At 46.5% G+C, this 14,492-nt stretch overlaps 1 protein-coding gene across 2 annotated transcripts in view; it reads left to right on the top strand.

Moving 5' to 3' along the window:
* Positions 1-14,492, top strand: part of ERGIC1 (endoplasmic reticulum-golgi intermediate compartment 1) — a 115,693-nt gene that overhangs the window by 27,215 nt on the left and 73,986 nt on the right. Inside the window, exon 1 of one of the 2 annotated variants that reach the window (XM_023515223.1) lies at positions 4,585-4,612. The exons of the other annotated variant lie outside the window; for it this stretch is intronic. Coding sequence (XP_023370991.1) covers positions 4,599-4,612 — 14 coding nt within the window. The 5' untranslated portion in view covers positions 4,585-4,598. Of the gene's footprint in view, positions 1-4,584; positions 4,613-14,492 lie in introns of those variants that run through there. 2 annotated transcript variants of the gene reach the window in all.

Raw genomic sequence — 14,492 nt, 5'->3', positions numbered from 1 at the left:
CCAGGAGTTGGAGGTTGCTGTGAGCTGTAATGCCACGGCACTCTACCCAGGGGGACAGCTTGAGGCTCTGACTCAAAAAAAAAAAAAAAAAAAGGTTCAAATGCAAGGTCAAGGGGGAAAGATAAAGAAGTAGAGGGCAATGTGAGCAGAGCCTTCATTACGGCATCCAGACCACACAAATGAGCGCATGTCTTGTCATAGAAAGGCCTAGAGAGGGGGACTGAGGCAGTGATGAGAGTTCTGAAGCACAGAGGAAGATGCTTTTCAACTGTAAAATCCCATTTCCGTGAGGCATTCTGCACAACCAGTTGTCTGGCAGGTCTCATTCTCCACCTTAACCGGGCCTTGTTCTGCCCTCCTGAGTTCCCTCTTCCCTGCCTCAGCAGGTGCTGGGCACTTACTGATGGCAGGCTATGGGAAACTGCCCCAGCATCAGATTTGGGAAGTCTTTACTGGTGTTCCCTAATTTCAGTCACTCTAGGGCCATTATCTCAATTTTTGCTCTGTCTACATCTACCCCTGCTATTATATGTTTTGTATTTTTTTTAACTGGCCTCTTTTTTTTTTTTTTTTTTTTCCCCTGGGACAGTTTCACTAGGTCACCCTCAGTAGAGTGCTATAGCATCGCAGTTCACAGCAGTCTTAAACTCATAGGCTTAAGCAATTCTCTTGCCTCAGCCTCCCAAGTAGCTGGGACTACAGGTGCCCACCACAATGCCTGGGTGTTTTTGTTGCTGTTTTTTTGTCATCACTGTTGTTTACCTGGCCTGGGCTGGGTTTGAACCCACCAGGCCTTGGTGCATGTGGCTGGTGCCCTAACCACTGAGAGATCTGAGAGATGAATTTTCAAGGGCCAACAATTTACCTCATCTCTGGAAATGGAAGACTGACATTACCTGCCGTGAATCCAAAGTAGCCGTAAAAGGGAAAGTGATGAGAGAAAAGTTCTAACTTAGGTAGAAGGTTCTGAGCCCAAAGCCTGCTCTTCTTTACATTAAAAAAAAAAAATGACATTTTAGGTGTTAAAAGAGCTGCTAGCACCAAGTGAGATTTTCTTCTAAACTTGATCAAGAGAAATGGAAGAGAAGTAAAAAAAGAATAACTTGCTCTGTGGGCGATTTTTGTTATTTGCTGCCCTCTCTGGGTTCCACGTAATACTAGCTATACACATTCACTATGTAGCCTGCACAGAACCCCCCTGCCTCCTTCCTGAGGGACAGGAGACAAAAGGCCACTGGGCACAATCAGCCATGTTGTCAGGCTAGGTGGTCATGAGTCCTCCCACAGCCCGGCCCTTCTCTCCCAGGAATTCAAGTCTGAGAGGTTTTGTGGATATAGATCTGGAGCCACTGCCTTCAGGCAAGTGGCGCTAATCTTCCCTTAACTTTCTAGCATTTCAGCTCTTAGGAATGAATCAAACTTGTGACTTTCTTGGAGGTATTAGAATTATTTTCATAGTATATTATTGTTCCTACTTAATTCTGAGAGCTGGTACCTACTATGTTATGGTGCTGTGTGTGGCTCCACTGATGAGGGCTTTTAGTAGCCTTCAATATCTACCCACTGTAAAAAATGTATTTTATATTGCAACCCAGTGTACAATGTATAAACACTGAATGATGCTTCATTATATGTATAGGCAGTACAGATAGATCCTTTCTATTCTGCTATAGTCTTTAAAAAAAAAAATGCTCAGTAGCTACCCAGTTGGTTTCTCAACCCACTAATTGTCCTAAACTGCATTTAGCAAAACATTGTGGTAGACAATTAAAGTGTGAACCATATGAAGCATCTACTATATGGGAGGCACAGTGCCACACACTCATTTGATCCTGATAGTGTTTTACACGCCAGGCCACTGAATCTCAGAGACTTCATGGAAGCCCACCTCATACAGCAAGTAAGGGCAGAACTAAGATTGCAGTGCTGGTAGCCTGATGTACATCCATGTCCCTGGGGCCTTGGAACACGTTCTCTGTGTATCTGCCGCAGTGCCCTGCTCAAGGGTGTTCCCAGAGGAGGTGATCAATATATAGGTGAATAAAGGAATCAGAAAGCAAGTTGGCATAGAAAGAAATTCTAAAACAGTCTCTTTAATGTTACCCTAAGCCAATGAATACAAAGGGTCCCCAAGCTTGGCTGATGATTTGATTTTCTTTCTTTTTTTATATTTAAGTGGGTTTTAAATTGAAGTACTGCTGACCATAAAGTGTTACAGCTGAATGGCCTTTTACACACACACACACACACACGCACACATCCCGAGGTGCCCATCTTCTGGTTTCCCTTTCCACACACTCACTTTGCCTGTTCCTCAGTGTCACATAAACGGAATCGTCCACCTGTTCGTGTTGGGGTTCTTTTTTCCCATATCACATCTATGGGATTCATCTGTGTTTTATGCATCTGTAATTCATTCTCTTCTGTTGTGGTAGTATCTGATTTTTTGGTACTTTTGAGGTTTTCTTTTCATTCATAGAACATTTTAGACATGAAAAAATCACACAGAGAGTAATATGTGCCCACCTCCACCATCATAAGAAAACAAGCCTTATGCCCCCATCTTCCTCTTCTTCTACTTCACGTTCCCACTTTAACTCACCCCACCCATCCCAGTAGAACCACTGCCCTACATGTGGTGTGGATCCTTCCCATGCATGTTGGTCAACTTTTGCTGCCTATGTATGAATTCTTAATGGAGCCTGAATTTACATATATGTGGGCTACACACTCACTTTTCCTTTTTTTTTTTTGCATTGACATTCCAGTTAAATTTTCACTTTAATGTTCAAGGTCTTTCTGGGATTCAGAACCTCAGCTCCATGCTCCCGAGGTCAAGAGAGTTAGAGCAAAGTCCAGAGGGAAAGGCCCATTGTAGGGAAGCAGGAAGGGGACTGAGTGAGGAGAGCAGCCCAGGCAGGAGGTGTGTATGTGTGCAGGAAAGATGTTCGCCACCCTCATGACAGTGGCTGTCATCCGGTGGGTCCCCAGGGCCCTTGAAGCTGCTCTAGTTTCCCTGTCATCTTCAACTCATGGGGAGCAAAATGTGCTCCGCTTTCTGGCCTGTTGCCTATGTCCACTGGTGTCATCTCTTTGCTGAAGGAAGGATTTGGGGGAGTGATATAGAAAATGCTGTGGTCCTCTATGTGTCCCTGCAACTGCACGATAACAGGGAAAGCAAAGAGCAGTGACTCGTGGGGGCCAGGGACCATGCTCCGTACTTTCCATGCGCTAATAATATACGAACCCCTCAGAGCAACCCAATGAGGTGGACATTGTCTGACAGCCAGGGGAACTAAAGCACAGGGCAGGGAAGTAAATCCCCCAAGGCTGTAGCTGGCAAGTGGCAGAGCTGGGATTTGATCCCAGAAGGACTCAGATCCTCTGCCCAAATACTCTCCAGCCTGTCTTCTAGTGTAGGCGTTGGAGGCCATGGGCCTTGACAATCTTCTCATTCTGCAGTCATAGCCTTCACAGGGGAAGCTTTCTTTTCTTTTCTTTTGAGACAGAGCCTCAAGCTGTCCCCCTGGGTAGAGTGCCATGGCATCACAGCTCACAGTAACCTCCAACTCCTAGGCTCAAGTGAGTCTCCTGCCTCAGCCTTTCAAGTAGGTGGGACCACAGGCACCCACCACAACACCTGGCTATTTTTTGGTTGCAGCTGTCATTGTTGTTTGGCAGCCTGGACTGGATTTGAACCCGCCACCTTAGGTGTACGTGGCTGGCCCCGTAGCCACTTGAGCCACAGGTGCCGAGCCTGGAGGTTTTCTTGATTCTTAGCTCCAGGCAGGCAGGGACTGCCTTTGTTTAGCTCCTATTTTTATCACTAGCAGTGTAGGTGCTAATGATATTTGTAGAACGGATGCTGAATGAGCATATGGACACATGAGTAAAAGGACAACACTGCAGATACAGGCAGAGTGGTGTCCAGGCTGAGTCTCTGCAGACCCCAGCTCAGCTCTGCGCTGTAGGGGCTCTGAAGGCCAGATGTCTGAGGCCCAGCTCTAGTGCTTCCTAGCAACACCCCCTTGGGTGACCTTTATCTCACTTATCTGGAAAGTGAGGATCCTGACAGCCCTTCCCTCCTTCCCTCCTGGGGTCACTGACACCGCATGGTCAGGATATGATACCAAGCACTCTGGCTACAGACAGGAGTTAGGAGCCTCCCAGGCACACAGGTCCAATGTGATCAAAAGCCCAAGGACATGTCATGGGAGAGCATGTGTGAACTTTGTGCTACTTTCCTGTAACTTTTCCCTGTGTCCCTCATTCTGCCCTTGGCCTGGCTGGCCTTGGCCACTGCCTCAGTGTTTTAGCCCTCTGCTGTCATTCGACACCAGGAAGACAGCCAGGCAGGCCTTGGCTGGCTGCAGAGATGTTACCGCCCCCGTTCCTGGCCACCTGCTCACTGTCCACTGGGTCCCGGCTGGGCTGGGCTAGGCTGGGCAGAGCAGGGCGGCACTTGCCTCACCCCACAACCCCCTGCATCAGTACTAACCAACAGGGGGCTAGACTTCCATCCCCATCCTCAGCCATACCCACGACTTCCCTTCCATGCATTCTGTACTCAGCAGGGCTGTTCACAGGAAGCACGAAGGATGTCTCTCTCACGGTGAGCAGCTAACATTCTGTGAGTGCCTCCTGGGTGCCAAGGGCTCTTTTTACATTCCCATTAGTGATCTCATTTTTCAGAATCATTTTAGGAAAGAGATGCAATCCCCTCACCCCATTTTACAAATGAGTAAACAGAGCCTTAGAGAGATTTACCAGTTGCCTCAGCAGTGTCAGCACTTGAACTCAAAGCCCGGGTTGTCTCTATTTTCCCCCCATGCTGCTTTGCAGAGGAAAGAAGGCGTGAGAAAGCCCCTAGTGGTGGGCACAGCCGCAGTGCTGGTGGCAGCGCTAACCACAGCTAACGTGAGGCACTTGCTTCACCTGCAAACTGCCATCCTCACTTTACAGATGAAAAACGCTGGAAGTTTGGGGAAAATCTGTCCAAACCAGCCAATGCATGAGGCAGTGGAGCCCCTAGCTCCAAAACTCTGTGGGGATTAAAAGATCCAGGTACACTGGCCCATCCAGATGGGAATATTGTTCAGCACTAAAAAGAAATGAGCTATCAAACTGAAAAGACACAGAGGAGCCTTAAATGCATATTACTAAGTGAAAGAAGCTGATCTGAAAAGGCTACACACTGTGTGATTCCAACCATATGATTCTGGAAAAGGCAAAATTATGGAGATAGTAAAAAGGGTCAGTAGTTTCCAGGGGGTAGGGACAGGATGAGCAGGTGGGGCTCAGAGGATCTTTGGAGCAGTGAAACGTCATGTCATGCTGTCATGGTGGATACATGTCATTCTAAATTTGTCCAAACCCATGGACTGTGCAACACCAAGAGTGACCTGTAATGTAAACTGTGGGTTTGGATAATGATGATGTGTCACTGGTGGCTCATCAGTCATAGCAAGTGTACCTTCTGGCCCAGGATGTTGCTAGTGGGGGAGGCTATACATATGTGGGGATGGGGATATGGAAAATCTCTGTACCTTTTGCTCAGTTGTGCTGTGAGCCTAAAACTGCCCTAAAATACAATCTATTAACAAAAAAGAAAAGTGAGACCATGCTGTACTTGTTGGTGCTTGAGCTGCCCCTGGCCTCAGCTCTTCCCACATCCCTAGCTCTGCAGAGTGTGGGGGATTGTTGTTCCCCCGGTTGTTCTTCCCGGTTGTTCTTCCAAGCCTGCCGTCAGGTGTAGCTGAAACCCAGCCCAGCTGTGTGCACCGTGTGCGGAGCTGGACAGAGGCAATGGTTGTGGGTAGATGGCCAGGAGAGGCTGAGGGGATAGCAGACATGCTGGGGGCTCTGCCAGTCTCCCACTTGAGGAGAAGGGTGGAGGAGGTCAGGGAGGTGATAACTACATTCTTTGGTCCCCAGGCCCCAGGACAGTGTGTGCTCAGGGGAGGCTGGCCTCACTGCTGCCAGGGAATTGCAAAATCCAGGCTTAGTTGAATCAATGTCCTTTGGAAAAGTACATTTTGCTCAGGAGCCAAGTAAAACTGAAGACTCTGCAGCCAGCACACTAAAGTCGTGAGCTATGACTCACCCCGAGTGGGAGGGGAGGGCCAGGCTGGGAGGCAGCCCATGGCTCTCCTGTGGGCCCCGGCTCTCTCTGGTGCCACTGTCCCCTCAGCTGGAACAGTGTGTATGCTGGAGGCAGCAGCCTTAGATGGCGGGCTGTTTAGAAAAGATGTTGCCTCTAAGAAGTCATGGATAAAACGAATGACTGTAGAAATTTGATTTTCTTATTGACTTGCATTATTGGGTTAGACATGCCTTCTCTCCAAGATGAGTCTTCAGTAGAGAACAACTTCAAAAGCCTAAATATTCTGGGTGTCACAGGACAAGTGCCAGATGGGACTCTGGCTCTTGTTTGTGACATTAGACAGTTCAGTGCAGCTTTCTGGATGTCAGTTTTTGCCTTTAGAATTTAAGAGTCTGGACTAAATCAGCCTTGATGAATACCCAGAAAGCATGTAGCTCACGTAGTTACTGTTCCCATTCTACTGCTAGACCTGATCCCACAGGGGAAACCTCTCGTCCCACAGGAGCTCCGTGATCTCAGCATTCCCTTGTAGCTCTACAACTTTTAGGTCTTTCTCCCCTCACTATCTTTTCCATTCTACTGTCACATTCAGGGTTTAAAAATTTTCACATTCAGGATTTAAGGTCAGGTTCACAAACTGATAGTCCCAGGCGAAATCTGACCCATGGAAGTATTGGCTTTGCATATTATTTTATTTTTAAAATAATTGGCATCATTTTTTTAATTGGTAATTTCACATAAGACCCCCAGATTTCTGGTTTCTCTGAGCTGGCTGTCCTTGGCCTTTGTCCCAACCATATGCCAAGCTAGGAGGCTTTGTTTGGACTGTCCTACCGAGCCACTTTGCTCATTTCTAGGGCTGCCTAGCCTCAGCAGGTGTTTTTCTACTCCCATCCCATCAGATACAGAAGGCCTGCTTGTCTCTCTCATTTGCTGATGTGAGCAGCTAGGTGACCAATGCTTGGCTTTGTTAATTCGTTTAGGACACTGACATTTCCTGAAACCTCTTTCACAAGGAAAGGTGTTTTCTATTTATAAATAATAACTGCCTGGAAAATTGGTTTTATATTTTTATTTTCCTATGTGAACTTACCTTGAAATAGGGGCTTAGCTATGCCAAGAGCTATTAAAGAAAGTTTAGGTTGGGACAGGAAATATGCTGGGGCTGGGTTCCTTTCCCTTAGCAAGCCCCTCCCCTGCCTCTCCTTTGTGAGTTCTCTTTGCTAGGTGGTTAGGAAGCCAGGTGGCTCCCTGAAGGGACTCAGCCACATATCTCAGGTGAGCTCTTGGCTCAGGAAAGGCTCACCGTTTTCCATGGCTCAGTGGCCCTCTTGCTGCTTACAGATGACGCTCTGTACTTAGGATTGCAGTGCCAGGCACTAGGGGCCCCAGGATGTATAAGACAACTCCCAGTCCTTGAGTTACTCACAGCTTTGAGGCAAGACACCAATAGTATTAATGAGACAGGGTGGCCTTTGCTGTTCATTTGTGACTACAGTCTATGCACATTGAGTGATAGCACAACACGTGGCCAGCTAACAACAAGGAGACACACCACAGCAGGTACCTCAGCCAGCCTGAGAGTGACTGGAGATCGCTTCTCAGAGAAAGGGATGTGTGAGCTCCTGCCTCACCTCCATTCCAGCTGTGTCAGCCTCCTTGTTGTCCCAGGAACCTGCCAGATGTGCGCCCTACCTTGGGGCCTTTGCACTTGCTATCCCTGCTGCCTGGAATGCATCTCCCTGTCTGTCCACACAGCTGCTGTCTCATTTAATTCAGATCTCCATTTGCATGTCTCCTTGTCAGATGGAGTCTTATCTGATACTCCTTACCCCACCTAAAAGACCCCCACCTTATACTCTGTCTTCTTACCCTATCGTATTCTTCTTCATAACACTCATCAGCACTGACATATTAGTTGGTTTCTGGTTTGTCTCCCCGACTATGATGGAAGCTAGGTGAAGGCAGGAAGCATTGCGTCTGACCTCTATTGTATTCTGGGCACCCACAACAGTGCCTGATCCATAGTAGGTGCTCAGTGATGAAAAAAATGAATGAGAGACAGAGAAGGAGATAATGCAGATAGGGGCACAGAGCTAGGACAGACTGGGCCTTTGGGGAACAAAGAGAGATGGTGGGGCAGGGAGTGGGAAGAAGGGACAGATAACACGGCCAAAGATAGGTCTCCTCAGGCCTTACTGCCTCTGTTTCTTTATTTATAATCTGCTTATTATAGAAAAACTGACAACATTGAGATGTGCCCAAATGAAAATGATCACCAACTAACCTCTCAGCCAGGCCAACAAGGAGAACATTCTGATCTTTATCCGTATGCCCTTCTGCAGGGGATTGACTGAAAAGTCTCACCTTTTAATTTGTAGGGAGACCTTTAGAAAGCATACAACTTCCTGCCCTTTTGGGTCCCTTTGCCAGGCGCAAGTCCAAGGTTGGCACACTAATGAGTGACCTTGGACCTCAGGGGTCATGAACCTTTGCAGGAGCTGTCCCTCCTCCTGGGCACCTTCCGCTCTTTTCCTCTCCTGCCTTGTCCCTGCCTGTCTTCCTAGGTTTGAGAGTCACATAGTCTTTTCCAAACCTATTTCCTTTTTCTGTAAACATGAGGATGAAGCTAGTTTTTAAGCCTTGAATGGTTTTGAGGACCAGATGAGATGTGAGTTACTATGTGGGTTCATGGGAGGTGCTCAGTAAATGTCATTCTCCTTCCGTTCTGAAAATCTTAATCCTGTCCTGTGCTCTTACCCTAAGCCAAGCCAGAACTGAGCCCCGGCTTAGTTCTCAAGGTTGCTGAAAGTGTTGTCAAAAAGGTGGCTTTATAGCACAGAGCAAAACTGAATCGACAGGGCAGGTGTGGGCAGAGAGATCAAGGGAGAGTTGGGGTCCCCAAAAGGGACACCTTCCGCAGGCATCTTGGTGTGGCTATTTTTCCCCAAAATGTTCTCTTCCTAAACTTAAAAACACAGACACCAACTGTTTATTCCTTTTAAATCTCTGTGAAAGGCCATGCCTGGCGGGGAGCCACAAGCATGAGAATCCAATCCCCGGAATAGCTCCTGCCGCTCAGCATTTAAATGCCGTCAGTATTTTTATCCGATGATGGGTCACTTTTGAAAAACCCTGCTTGTGTTCTGCCCCTCTAAGAATACATTTCCATTTATAGTGTCTGGTCTCTGGATGTTGTATCCTGGTGTGGGGCCACTGGGTGGCCATGTCCTGTTTCCAGCCAGTTGGAAATAGTTGGGGGGCCCCTGCTCACCCCTCCTGGCCCTCGCTTTAGCCTTGACAAGCGGGAAGCCTGACTCCCAGCCAAGGCCTGGCTGTCTTTCTTCTTCCTGTGTGAGCCTGAGCTCATCTGGCTGTGGTGAGGTAGGGGAGGGAAGTGGGGGTGAGGGATCCCCTCCAGGTGGCACAGCACCACAGTCTCGCCACCACATGGGACCCTTCATCCTTCACCCACTCAACTGAATGCCCACTAGGCCCTGCACCGGCCTGGTGGGTGTGGGCCAGCAACACTGAGCAGGGACAGCCAAGGCCCCCAGGGCCCAGTGGGAGTTTTTGGGCAGCCAAGGGTAGGGGTGCTCCAGGGTAAGGCTGACCAGGGTTTCAGCCCTGACTCTGCTTCTTGCTACTTGCATGAGCGTAGGCAAATGTCTTAGTCTCTCCGAACCTTGGTTTCTGCACTCGTTAAAGGTTCCTTGTGAGTAGGGAGAGGATTCCGTGGGATGGAGTGGGCCAAGTGGCTCAGCAGTGCTCCGCCAACAGGGTAGGAATCCACGAAATGGCAGGCCCCTTTCCCGTTCCTCTGTTACCTCTGGTAACTCAGGTGAGTATAAGCTGAAAGTCATAGGAAACACATTTGAAATTAGAAATAAAAGTTCTTCTTACGTGTTGGGTATCCTAGCATGCATTGGCATCTCCTGAACTGAAGTTTTTAGCAGTGCGGATTCCTGCTTTGCCCACCCTGATTTAGTTCATTCCATTGCAAGGCCCTGGAGTCTGCAGCTATAGCCAACTTCCCACTAGATTCTGAGGCAGTGTTCCATGGGCCACACTTCGAGAAATGCTGCCGGCTCGGCGCCTGTGGCTCAACTGGCTAAGGCGCCAGCTACATAACACCTAAGGTGGCAGGTTCAAACCCAACCTGGCCCACCAAACAATAATGACGGCTGCAACCAAAAAATAGCCAGGCATTGTGGTGGGCACCTGCGGTCCCAGCTACTTGGGAAGCTGAGGAAGGAGACTTGCTTGAGCCCAGGAGTTAGAGGTTGCTGTGAGCTGTGATGCCACATCACTCTACCCAGGGGGACAGCTTGAGGCTCTGTCTCAAAAGAAAAAAAAAAGGTAAAAAAAAAAAAAAGAGAGAAACGCTGCCTCTGTCATCCATTCCACAAGTGTTTCTTTCAGACCTGCTCTGTGCAGGAGAGAGGCCTATTCCCAGGCCGTGGTGATATAGACAGGTGGGGTTCCAGTACATTCTGGTGGTGGAGTCAGGCAGTGAACAGAAACATGTGCTGTCAGGGACTGATAGAAGTGCTCTGAAGGAAAAGAGCAGAGTAAGCCCAGCTTCTCCAAGTCTACTTGAACATAGACTCGAGTGAGGGAGCAAGCCATGCAGATAGGTGAGGGAAGAGCATTGCAGATAGAATAGTGGTGTGCTCAGGTTCTCCAGCTGATGTCAGCAGGAAGTCTGGACTTTCCACACCTCCGCATCTTCCCTTACATTTTATCATAAGGAGTGCTTTGAGCTGAAGTACAGGCAGTCCCCGAATTACAAATGCCCAACTTATTTACAACTTGGACTTATGAATGGAGGCTATTAATGGTAATAGGTAATTGTACCTGTTCCAACTTACAAATTCAACTTAAGAACAAACCTACAGAACGTATCTCATTTATAATCGAGGGACTACCTGTAACAGAAAACCTCATTCTAAGTAGCTAAACAAATAAGATGGTTTTGGTTTTGTCTTTGTTTTCTCACATAACAAGAAGACTGGAAGTAGGCAGCTGCTGGTGCTGGTTTAGCACCTCAGGGATACCAGAGTCTTCATCTGTTTTGTTGGCTGCACTTTTCCCTTGTGGTCCCAAAAGAGCTGCCTCAGCTCCTGCTCTTACATCTGCATTCAAGACAGGAAGATGGGAGTGGGGTGGAGGTGTCAGTGCCAGGGAAGTCTGCTCCTTGGGTCATAAAACCAAAGGCTCCCTGCCTCCAGCAGACTTCTGCTTAAATGTCATTGGTCAGAACTGCTGTGGGCTACCCACAATGCAAGAAAGCCTGGGAAATTGTGTGGCTAAGGTGAAATTGAATTAGGATCCAACCAGGTCTTCTCATTGCATATGATTACCATGTTTCCTAAGAGTCATTTAATCTGTACTAGTTCTACTTCCCCTTTTTTCCCTTTAGTCCTCTATTTATTAAAGAAACTTGTGTCATTTATTCCATAGAATGGGCCACAATATGGATGTGGCTTATTGAATCATTGTAACCTGTTCCTGGTATTTTCTGTAAACTAGGTCTGGAGCTTTGATTACATTTGGGGTCAGACTTGGCGCCTGTGGCTCAAGCGGCTAAGGTGCCAGCCACATACATCTACGGTGGCGGGTTCGAATCCAGCCCGGGCCTGCCAAACAACAACAACGGCTGCAACCAAAAAGAATAGCCGGGCATTGTGGCAGGTGCCTGTGGTCCCAGCTACTTGGGAGGCGGAGGCAGGAGACTCGCTTGAGCCCAGGAGTTGGAGGTTGCTGTGAGCTGTGATGCCACGGCACTCTACCCAGGGGGATGGCTTGAGGCTCTGTCTCAAAAAAAAAAAAAATTTTGAGGTCAGTTCTCTTGGCAACAAATTGTGGTATATGTACATCATGAAATACTATGCAGTCATAAAAAAGATGAGACTTTACATCTTTTATGTTTACCTGGATGGAGCTAAAACATATTCTTCTTAGTAAAGTATCTTAAGAATGGGGAAAAAAGTATCCAATGTATTCAGTACTACTATAAAATCAGTATATAATCACCCACACATTCATAGGAATGGTAAAACACAACTATAGTCCAGAAAGAAGGAGGGAAGAGGAAAGGGGGAGGGGGGAGGCTAGGAGGAGGGAGGGCTTGGGGGGGGATTCCATCCAATGTGCATAATGCAATAATACATTTCTAAGCTACTAAGAATAAAATATGAATGTTTTTGCCACAACAAATAAGTAAGCAAGGAGATGGTTATATTAATCAGTTAGATGTAAGCATTCCACATTGTATATCAAATCAGCACATTGTACCCCATAAATGCATTAACATACACAGTTATCATTTAATAAAGAATTAAAAAAATTCTCTTGGCAAGAAGCATTCCTAGTGTGCTGTGTACTTTGTGTTGCCTCACGTGGACAGGTACAGAATAATTGGCTTTATTCTCTTTGAGTGCTAAGATTGATCATTTGGTTGAGACGGTGGCAGCAGGCCTATCTCTTAAGTTCACTACAATTGCTGATCATTGCCTAGATCTGGTATTTCTTCAGAGGGTGTATAGTAAGGCTTTCACTAATTCTATTAGTCCTTCCGAATTTTCTTTGAAATTATTCTATAAAATAGAACTTTGCCCTCATCAATTATTGGGTTACCTAGACACATATTTTACATAATAAGAAAGAATAGTGCCTTCCTTTTATTTACCAGCTTCCAGAATAATTAGTCGGTGGCCTAGCAGTTCTAAAGGTATTGTCCAGTAAGGCTTTTTATTTTTTAAAGTGTCATTATACATTCGTGGATTATTTAATGTATTTGATGTCTTTCAATCTTGGCTATTATTAATTTTTTTATTCAAAAAGCTTTATTGAGGATATAATTGACTTACAATAAATGTCATGCCCATAAAGTATAAATTTTGGGCATGGTGGCTCACACTTGTAATCCTAGCTCTCTGGGAGGCCAAAGCAGGTGGATCCCTTGAGCTCAGGAGTTAGAGACCAGCCTGAGCAAGAGCAAGACCCCTATCTCTACTAAAAACAGAAAAACTAGCCAAGCCTTGTGGTGGGTGCTTGTAGTCCCAGCTACTGGGGAGGCCGAGGCAAGAGGATTGCCTGAGCCCAAGAGTTTGAGGTTGCTGTGAGCTGTGATGATGCCATGGCACTGCACTCAGGGCTACAGAGTGAGACTGTCTCAAAGAAAAGAAAAAGTATAAAATGTGAGCAGTTTGACATATGTATGCACCCGTGAAACCATTATCATAAGACAGCGAACATGTCCATCACCCCCCAAAGTTCATGCCTGTCCTCACTTCCTCCTTGGGCTGCCAGTGATCTACTGTCACTCTAGATTAGTTTGCATTTTCTAGAATTGTATATAGATAGAATCATATCATATCATATGTCCCCTAGTTTGCCTTCCATTCAGCATAATTAATTTTGTGAATCAGCTGTGTTATAACATGTGTCTGTTCTACATTGCTTTGTATTGCTGAGGAGTGTTCTGATTTGTGGATATGCCATACCTTGTTTATCCATTTTCCTGTTGGTGGATATTTGGGTTGTTTCCATCTTGTGACTCTTGCAAATAAAGCTTCCATGAACATTCATATACATGTCTTTGTGTGGGCATACTCATACTTTCATTTCTCTTGGCCAAAATTCTAGAATGGCTGGATTATATGGCAGGTATATGTTTAACTTTTTAAGAAATTGCTAGGGTTGGGCGCAGTGGCTCATGCCTGTAATCCTAGTACTCTGGGAGGCCAAGGTGGGTGGATTGCTTTGAGCTCAGGAGTTCAAGACCAACCTGAGCCAAAGCGAGATCCCATCTCTAAAAAATAACTGGGTGCTGTTGCAGGCACCTGTAGTCCCAGCTGTTTGGGAGACTGAGGCAAGAAGATTGCATGAGCCGAAGAGTTTGAAGTTGCTGTGACTTATGCGGGGCACTCTACTAGGGGCGACAAAGTGAGACTCTGCCTGAAGAAAAAAAGAAAAGAAATTCCTAAACTCTTTTCCAAAAGTGATAGCAGTATTTTATATTCTCACCAGCAGTGTGTGAGAGCTCTAGTTGTTATATATCCTTACCAACACTCGGTATGATCAGTCTTTATAATTTCAGCCATTCTAATCAGTGTAGAATAGCATCTCATTGTGGTTTTACTTTGCATCTCTCCAATGACTTTGATGTTAGAATCTTTTCATCTGGTTCTTGGCCAGACTTACCATAAGTCAAGTCTTTGGTGAAATGTCTGTTTAACAATCTTTTGACCTAAAAACAACAACAATCTTTTCACTTTTTTTTTTTTTTAGAGACAATCTCACTTTATTGCCCTCTGTAGAGTGCTGGGGCATCACACAGCTCACAGCAACCTCCAGTTCCTGGGCTTAGGCAATTCTCTTGCCT

Source organism: Otolemur garnettii, unplaced genomic scaffold, assembly GCF_000181295.1.
Source record: "Otolemur garnettii isolate 467f Iridium unplaced genomic scaffold, OtoGar3 scaffold00003, whole genome shotgun sequence".
NCBI lineage: Eukaryota > Metazoa > Chordata > Mammalia > Primates > Galagidae > Otolemur > Otolemur garnettii.
The sequence above is the reverse complement of the archived record's forward strand: the minus strand, read 5'-3'. Positions and strand labels throughout refer to the sequence as shown.